Source organism: Wyeomyia smithii, chromosome 2, assembly GCF_029784165.1.
Source record: "Wyeomyia smithii strain HCP4-BCI-WySm-NY-G18 chromosome 2, ASM2978416v1, whole genome shotgun sequence".
NCBI classification, from domain to species: Eukaryota; Metazoa; Arthropoda; class Insecta; order Diptera; family Culicidae; genus Wyeomyia; species Wyeomyia smithii.
In genome coordinates, this window is record NC_073695.1 from 218,791,170 (window position 1) to 218,799,976 (window position 8,807).

The 8,807-nt window shown below is 42.3% G+C and overlaps 1 protein-coding gene across 1 annotated transcript; it reads right to left on the bottom strand.

Annotated features, from left to right (window-relative positions):
* Positions 1–2,175: 2,175 nt before the first annotated feature.
* LOC129720422 (uncharacterized) lies at positions 2,176–8,379 on the bottom strand. Its single transcript, XM_055671903.1, has 2 exons — positions 2,482–8,379; positions 2,176–2,416 (listed from the first exon to the last, which is right to left on the bottom strand). Exon 1 carries the CDS (start codon positions 8,377–8,379, stop codon positions 2,743–2,745), a length of 5,637 nt encoding a protein of 1,878 aa, XP_055527878.1. The 3' UTR covers positions 2,176–2,416; positions 2,482–2,742.
* Between the last annotated feature and the right edge of the window lie 428 nt (positions 8,380–8,807).

Consider the following 8,807-nt stretch of genomic DNA (forward strand, 5'->3'; position numbering starts at 1 on the left):
TAGGGAATATTCCAAGTGGAATTAAAATTCCAAGCCCTTCTCTTTCATTCAAACGACCTTCGATGGACAACATCTCTGGAATATTAAACGGTTTGCACTGGAAACCGTTTGAAACCGTCCACATAATGAAGTGCTAATGTATAAATCATCTAAGTAATGAAAGAAAATAATAACGAGATGAAAAACGCTCCGCTCTCAATAACGAAAGGGACGCGATTTTTCTGAATTCTTTTTCGTCCCATCACTACACTACGAAGAGATGAGATGTCTCAATTCGACTGTTGCTGTCATATCGAGGAAATTTTTTGCTTGTCAATATTTTCCACCACAACGGAACGGTTCGCCGGATTTCTGCGGAAAAAATAATTGAATAATGAATATCGAGGAGAATCGGTTTTCTGCTGTTCGGAGGTTCCCTCCCTGTTCGCGACGGTAACTTTCCGTTCGAGGCTAATAATGGCGGGCCGGAAATTCTGATTTCGAGAGATGATTTTTAATTAAAACGAACATAAATTGACTCTTTGCCTGGAGTTTTCCTCTCCGCAAATCAATTCAACCGGAAACAATCGAGACCTGGTGTGGCATGAGGAAACTGATATGCTTTCCAGCATTGGGAAATTATTTCAACTGCCAAATGGACGTTAGTAGAAGCGAAACGCAATTTCAGCCTAAGATAGTGAGTTCAACAAAGAAGACAGAAGCACCCCCTCGATGAATTATGAGTCCAGTAGAAGGGAACTTTTGACATAAATGGAACCTACTTCTGAAGTTATAGGGGATTGAAATCACTATATTTCAATCCTAATGAAGTATGTACTAAACTAAAACGTTGCTAAATTTGTTTTGACTAAAATCGCCTGTCGGTAGGCTCAAACAAAAAAGGTGCGCTAATCGGAAAAGCTCATACAGGAGTATTCCAATTGTGTTAACCCACATTTATAATACACGATTTCGGTAAAGAATTTATTTACGTCCTAAACAAACCCTTAGAATCGAAGAAAAACTTCTAACGGAAACTCACAAAAAAATGCTTTTAAAATTCCCAACTCTTCAACCATTGTAGAAATTGCAGCTCAATTATGCATACGGTATTTTTAATATTCGTTTCAATCAATTAACTGCTCCGTGTCTTTTGTATATGAATACTTATTCAAACTTCTCAGTTGCACGCAGAAAGTAACAGAGCAAGGTGAAAACAGTTTGGCATATATGAACGCTTCAGTGGATCCTCTGCAGTCTGAGCTTATTATAATTACTTCTGCAAAAGTTTTTGGCTTCTTCACTCTTGCGTGTCGAGAAGAAAATTTGCCCTCGTCAGGCAGACAAGAAAAATCCCTTTCTCCAGAATGACACTCGTTTCGCTCAGTTTGTTGTTCACCGGAACTGTTCTCAAAATGTTGCGAAAAGTTGCTAATGGTTTTACAATACGTATGTGCTGTAAGCTGCAACACATCAAGTATTAAACTATTGCAAGCTGGGAAATTCTTTCTGCTCAAAAAAAAAAAGGTACTCCGTCAACGTTAATTTTTCATTAATCTATCAAATCTGCTGTCACAAACAGAGAGTAGCGAAAAAGTTCAGGTCGAGAATGGTGAAAAGGGTGACAGTAAACAATAAGCTGCTTTGGGTAACGTCCAGTGTGTTATCTTGTCTGAGTGCAGGTTTTGATGTCGATTTTCTTGGGTTGGATACGTATCCGGTGAGCGTTAGGTGAGGTTCGTCTTTATTGCTACCATTTTACAGCGTCCGGCGGTTGCCGATAAGTTTGACGGTTAGGCATCACACGATGAAGATTTTTGATGACTTTGATGGAAGAATGCGGGTGTGATAAAATGAAATTTCATACTTGTGGATGATAAGTTCGCAGTCACTTTTTGACGAATGAATAAAAGATTATTATTGTGCATTTTGGACAAGGAGCAGTCAAGTCGGAAGCGGGTAAAGATGTCAGAGACTTAAATGAACTTTTCCCGTGAGCAAACGAGAAAGCAACGAACTCGCCGAGTAATTACTCTGTTGCAGAGCAAACAAAGAGACAGTATTTCCAGTTTTTTAACTCGATTTATTTCAAGCGGAGTTAAAAAATCCCTTAAATTAAAAGGAAAATTTTTGATTATAATTTGGATTTTAGTATAATAATCTTAAGAACTAGGTTTAACATTTTTTGTAATTTCCTTATTTTCAAATTATGGGTTTTTATAGTGATATAGATTCTACATGCTCTTAGCATGGGAAGTAAGTTGGAGCGATCAAAGCACGTGGGGGCGTATAAGCGATTCATCTTAGGTGTAGGTAATGTTGAACTTAAATTGTAGATTCTCATGCAATCTCTCATGCTATTTTCATGCAGATTCCACTTACGTTTAGTGCTCATTTATAATATTGAACCTCCGTTTTTAATCTGCACTTGGTGATGCTGTTATAATAGATATAAGTTTTAGGTTAGAATCTAAGTCACAATAATTAGCCACGTAAATTTACCGTTTTAAATATTGATAATTGTGTTCGAAAATAATCACTGGGCTTATTATTAAATTTTAGGTATTTTATAATAATTATAAATTTAACTTTAGTAGAACTATAAGTATAATAATCACCACTTTCGCTAAGCCGCTGGTTCAGTCTGCTGCTACTCCTGAAGTGGCGATCTACATTCAACATGGCTGTTTTATCGTTGATCGTAGATCGTTTCCGATCGGTATCGCTCGTGCGGATGATGGATAAAGCGTCGCTTCAATAGGCCTATTGTGAATTGGTAGCACCAGGGGAACTCGCTGAATGTTGGTTCGTCACAGACAGGGTGACATTCCCCCCCAGTACGTCGTGGCCTTGGTCCGACTTACTCGAACTGGAACCGACGTCCAGGATTGCGATGTTCACTGCAGGTCTCTCCAATCTTCCTTGGGATGTTTGCAATGTTACTCGCCGTACTTGTCGATCCTTAGAACGGACGATCTCTATAACTCGTCCCTTCGGCCAACAATTCCTTGGAAGGCGGTTGTCTACGATGACGGCAACATCGCCTACCTGTATTGGTCGCGTCTGTTGAAACCACTTTGATCTTCGCGTGAGTGTTGGCAAATACTCCGTGATAAAACGTCTCCAGATTTCATCTGCGTAGGCTTGCGACGCCTTCCACGAGTTGTTTAACAAAACTGTATTGTTATTAAATGCGATCGGGGGTTTGGCACCATTGGAAGACCCTAGGATGAAGTGATTCGGTGTTAGGGGAAACAAAGAATCTGCGTCTATCGGTACGTCCGTAAGCGGTCTTGAATTAATTATCATTTCGACTTCAGACAGCATGTTTCTTAGTAGCTCATCAGTCGGAAGTTGCCTTGGCTTTATTTGGTCCAGGATCTTTTTAACCGATTGGATTAATCGCTCCCAGCTTCCCCCAAAGTGTGGAGCAGCGGGGGGGTTATACGTCCATTTGGTATTCGGACTTACAAAGTGCTCCATCATTTTATTTTGGTCCACTTTTTGCAGCTCGTCTCGTAGAATACGTCCTGCCCCAATAAAATTTGTACCGCGATCACTGAAGATTTCAATTGGTGCCCCTCTCCTGGCCACAAAATTTCTTAGGGCTAGGATACACGAGTCGGTGGAAAGAGAATGTGCGATTTCGATGTGAATAGCTCTAACTGTTAAACAGGTCATTAGAACACCCCAACGTTTCTCTGTTCTTCTTCCGACTACTACTGACATTGGTCCAAAATAGTCTACACCAGTATACGAAAACGGACGAGTGAATGCAGCCATTCGCGCCACCGGAAGCTCCGCCATCATAGGAGGTGTTGGTTTAGCTCTTTGTATCTTGCACATTTGGCAATTGTACCTGACACGTTTGCATGCTGCGCGAAGCTGCGGAATATGAAATTTGAGACGAATTTCATTTATCACTGTCTCATGATTTAGGTGTTTATATTCACAGTGGTAATCAGCTATTATTAGGTCTGTCAAATAGTGCCGTTTGGGTAGTAAGATAGGATATTTGACCGAATCTGCAATAAACTGGCACGATTTAATGCGGCTGTTCATCCTTAAGACTCCAGCATGGTCAACGAACGGACTTAATTTGTAGAGCTTACTGGATTTTGCCAATATACTTTTAGTTTCTGGTGCGTTGTGGTTGATTAAAAGGTTATATTCTTCGGGGAAAGCTTCCTTTTGCACCTGACGGTATATACACCATTCTGACTGCTGTAATTCTTCCTGGGTGAACGGTATAGCACTTGGTGGGGAACGAACCTTTCTGCGTCGATAGGACAGATACCGTAATACATATGCCACAGCTCTGTGAAGGCGCTTCCATCTAGAAAATCGCTCGAAACGTATTATGGGTATGTACTCATAATGGTGAAGCACATTTGATAAAATCTCTTCATCGGTTGTTCCAACATTCTCCTTATTCACCGGCCATTGATTTTTTGGTTCTTTGAGAAAATCAGGCCCGGTGAACCAACGACCGGATGCGGTAAGGTCGGGTATTTTCTGCCATTTTGTGCCTTCATCCGCTGGATTTAAGCGTGTTGAAATCCAATTCCACTCGGCTGGCTCAGTGGCTTCTAATATTTCACCAACCCTGTGTGCAACATATGTAGAATATCGTCGGTGGTCGGATATGATCCAGCAAATAACGTCCCGAGAATCCGTCCAGAAGTATCTCTCAGATATCTTCACGCGGTGCACTGCGGCAATGCTAGCAGCCATGCGTGTTCCGATCACAGCGGCTTGCAGCTCAAGACGCGGAACCGACACATATTTCAAGGGGGCAACTCTAGCTTTCGCTCCTACTAGGGCACATTCTATTGTACCCGCCTGCTCGAATCTCAGATATGCCACGGCGACCAGTCCGTCCCGTCCTGCATCGACGAAAATATGCAATTGAGCAACGTTATCCTCTGCTGCTGTCGTAGTTTGTCGATAGCAACGGGGAATGCTTAGCCTCTCAGCTTGCGGCAAAACTTTTAACCACTCCATCCATTTGTCTGCCAGCCCTGGCGGTATTTCTGCGTCCCAATCTGTTTTTGCACGCCACACCTCTTGAAGAAGAATTTTAAGGAACATTAAGAAACCAGTCATCAATCCCAAGGGATCGTAAATCCTCATGAGTGTTTTTAAGAGTTCGCGCTTTGTCGGAATCTTCTGTCCGCTAAGTAGTTCTCTATCATGTTTTGGTGAAAGTTTGAACGTAAACGTATCCGACGAAATACTCCACCACATGCCCAAGACTTTTTCCGTTGCCATTTCGGAGCTGAGATTTAAATCTTTCTCGACAGCGCCTGCCTCGCTGACCGTTTCTAGCAGCCTATTTGAATTAGATAGCCAATTATGGAGCTCAAAACCTCCTTGTGCGTGGATAAACCGTACGTCTGAGGCCAGTTGTATAGCTTCGTCTTCGTTCTCTTCACTAGTCAGAAGATCATCAACGTAGTGATCTTTCTGTATACAAGCTACGGCTCGTGGAAACTGTTGCTGGAAACGTGCAGCATTGGTGTTTTTCACAAATTGAGCGCAGCTAGGCGAGCATGTGGCTCCGAAGGTCATCACCTTCATTATGTACACATCAGGAGACCTCCTTGAATCCCCATCTCTCCACAGAAACCGCTGGCTTTGTTGATCGTCTTCATTGATCTCTACTTGATGGAACATCTCTCGTATGTCGGCTGCTATAGCGAAGCGATACTCTCGGAACCTGTATAATACAGATGGCAAAGATGCAAGCTGGTCTGGTCCAGTTAGCAGGACAGAATTTAATGAAAGTCCGCCTACTCTGGCAGCGGCATCCCATACTATCCGAACCTTACCGGGCTTGTTAGGATTCATAACCGGAAAAATCGGTAAATACCACTTCCGTGGGTGCTTCTCAGCAACTTCCTTAGGGCTCAACTTTCGTATAAAACCTTTTGATTCATATTCTCTTATTTTCTCTTCCAATGTTTTAGCTAGTAGATCATCGCGACTCATCCGCCTCTCTAAACAAACTAAACGCTTTTCGGCCATGGATTTACTGTCTGGCAGTTCTATTCCATCCCTTCTCCACAAAAGGCCAGTTTCGTAACGATTGCCTTTACGATGTGTTCGAGACTGAAGTAGCTGTGTAGCGCGCTCATCTTCTTTTGAGAGTAATGGTTCAGTATTGCGTACAATGCCTAAAGAATCCATAGAGAAATATTTCTTCAGCTCAGTATTTAGACAGGAGTCTCCATCCTCAAAACACGGACAAATGTGAAAGCTGTGGCAGGCGTTGAAACTACTACCTGGTGTATTTGTACTAACTGAGCATGGACCGTAGATCAACCAGCCCAGTCGCGTTTTGGTAGCAACTGGTTCGTTTGCCGCTCCTTCTACACTCTTCAGGGCATTGCCGACATGGCAGTTATCGATTCCGATTAATATCCTTGGGGAAACAGAATCATACGAGTTGACTGGCAGCCCTTTCAAATACGCGTATTGTCGTGATAGGTCCTGAACTGAAATCGATTGCAGCGGAAGGCTAAGCGTTCTGACTGTGTGCACCTTAGGGAGCACAAACTTTTTACAATGATTCTCTAATCCAGAAATTTTCAGCGTTAGTCGAACGGATTCTCTCTCCTCACGCTGCTGGCCGCCTGTCCAGTTTAAACACAGTGGGCTTGGCATACCTTCTAGATTGAGTTCTTTTACCAAGCTATGATCCATGAATGTTGCCGATGACCCATCATCCAAAAATGCATATGTTCTGACAGAAACATCCTTTCCATGCAGAATAATAGGAATGTACCTGAACAAAACTTTTCCAGTTGAACCACAATGTGCATTGCAGCTTTGAGAAGATGGTTGTTTCGACGACTGTACTGCTTTATATCTTGCGTCGTCGTGAAGCATTGGATGATGCATGAATGTACACCCGTTCCTGCCGCATGAGGATTTTATAATGCAGGCTCCAAAATGTTTGTTGAGACACTTTTTACAAAGCCTTTTCTCCCTTAACGCTGACCAACGTGATGAAATGCTCATATTTATGAATGCTTTACAGACATCTGTAGAGCTGCATGCTCCTTCGCAGATTACGCACCGTTGTATAGCTGTTCGTATCCCGGTAGGTTTCAATGGTTTCGTTTCTTCAGAGTGAACGTTCAGGTAATCATCTTGCTTACGGTTCTTTCTATTGATTGGCGGTTCGACCGGAGATATAGTGACAACACAAGCAGCTTCCACCAGTTTTTCTAGCCAATCACCGAAACTCGACAGTGTAACCAGTTGCAAAGATTGTCTGTGTAATGCCCAATTCAGTTTAATAGCGGGCGGTAAACGATCAACTAACTCCTGTAATAAGGCAACATTACATAAATACTCGTCCAAACCACACGCCTTGATTGTAGCGCAAACGTTCTGAACGGCCACACCGAAATCGATTAGAGTATTTAGCTTCTCTGCTTTTGGCGACGGCATTTCCCGTATGCGTGTAACAAGCGAATGTACTATAACTTCAGGACGCCCAAAAAGCGTTTTCAAAGTACTCATAATTCCTGAAAGATTCGACGGATGCAACAAGCGACTGCGGACAGCTTCTAGCGCCTTTCCTTTAAGGCATCGTTGGAGCCGAAGAAGATTCTCCTCATCACTATACCCGCACATTCTCGTTGAGCTTTCGAAACTAGCATGAAAAAGGGGCCACTCTTCCGGATGGCCATAAAATACGGGTAAATCACGAGCTACCGCCTGTCGAGCCGCCAGTTGGCTTCGACTGAGCTCGTTGTAAAGTGTCGAACTGGAAGCAGCTGAATTCGCGGTCGTCAGCCCTGTCTGGTTTATTCCCACAGATGATCGCCGTCGTTGGAGTAAAGAGAAACGTTCTTGGAGTTGTCTTTTCTCTAAAGCGTGCTTCTCTTCTAACAATCGAAGCCCATCTTCCAGTTCTTCGTCATTTTCGTAAGCACTCTTATTAGCATCTATAGTCGTCGAATTTGCTTTCGGAAAAACGCCCATTGAATTTGCATCGAGCTCATTTCTATTCGGCCTCGATCCTGTATTGAACTGCACTCTCTGATTTTCTCTCACTTCAGTATATGCCAGCCTTCTTTGCAATAATCCGATTTGCTTACGTAACTCCTGGATGCAAGCTAGCTGATTCCTTTCCGATTCCTGCCTAGTTCTTTCGGCTGGTGTTGAATGGCCTGATGTGACCTGAACATGGCACTGTGCGCAGTTCCAGTCTCTTTCCGACTCACTTTCACTCACACCGACACAGTTGAAGTGAAACCACTGATTGCAATTATCGCAATTTATCATTTTGCCATCATCCGGGGCATTACAAAAAGGACAAACCGACTCCAATACCGAACTTTCAAAGAGTGAATTGATTTCTAGACCTGTACCATTTTCTTGTGCCATTTTAGCGCATATACCACCCGATCGCAAATAAACGGATTTTTTAATTTTGTTGCAGAGCAAACAAAGAGACAGTATTTCCAGTTTTTTAACTCGATTTATTTCAAGCGGAGTTAAAAAATCCCTTAAATTAAAAGGAAAATTTTTGATTATAATTTGGATTTTAGTATAATAATCTTAAGAACTAGGTTTAACATTTTTTGTAATTTCCTTATTTTCAAATTATGGGTTTTTATAGTGATATAGATTCTACATGCTCTTAGCATGGGAAGTAAGTTGGAGCGATCAAAGCACGTGGGGGCGTATAAGCGATTCATCTTAGGTGTAGGTAATGTTGAACTTAAATTGTAGATTCTCATGCAATCTCTCATGCTATTTTCATGCAGATTCCACTTACGTTTAGTGCTCATTTATAATATTGAACCTCCGTT

Coding starts and splice junctions, on each gene's coding strand:
- LOC129720422 (XM_055671903.1), bottom strand. CDS start 8,379: ATGGCACAAGAAAATGGTACAGGTCTAGAAATCAATTCACTCTTTGAA.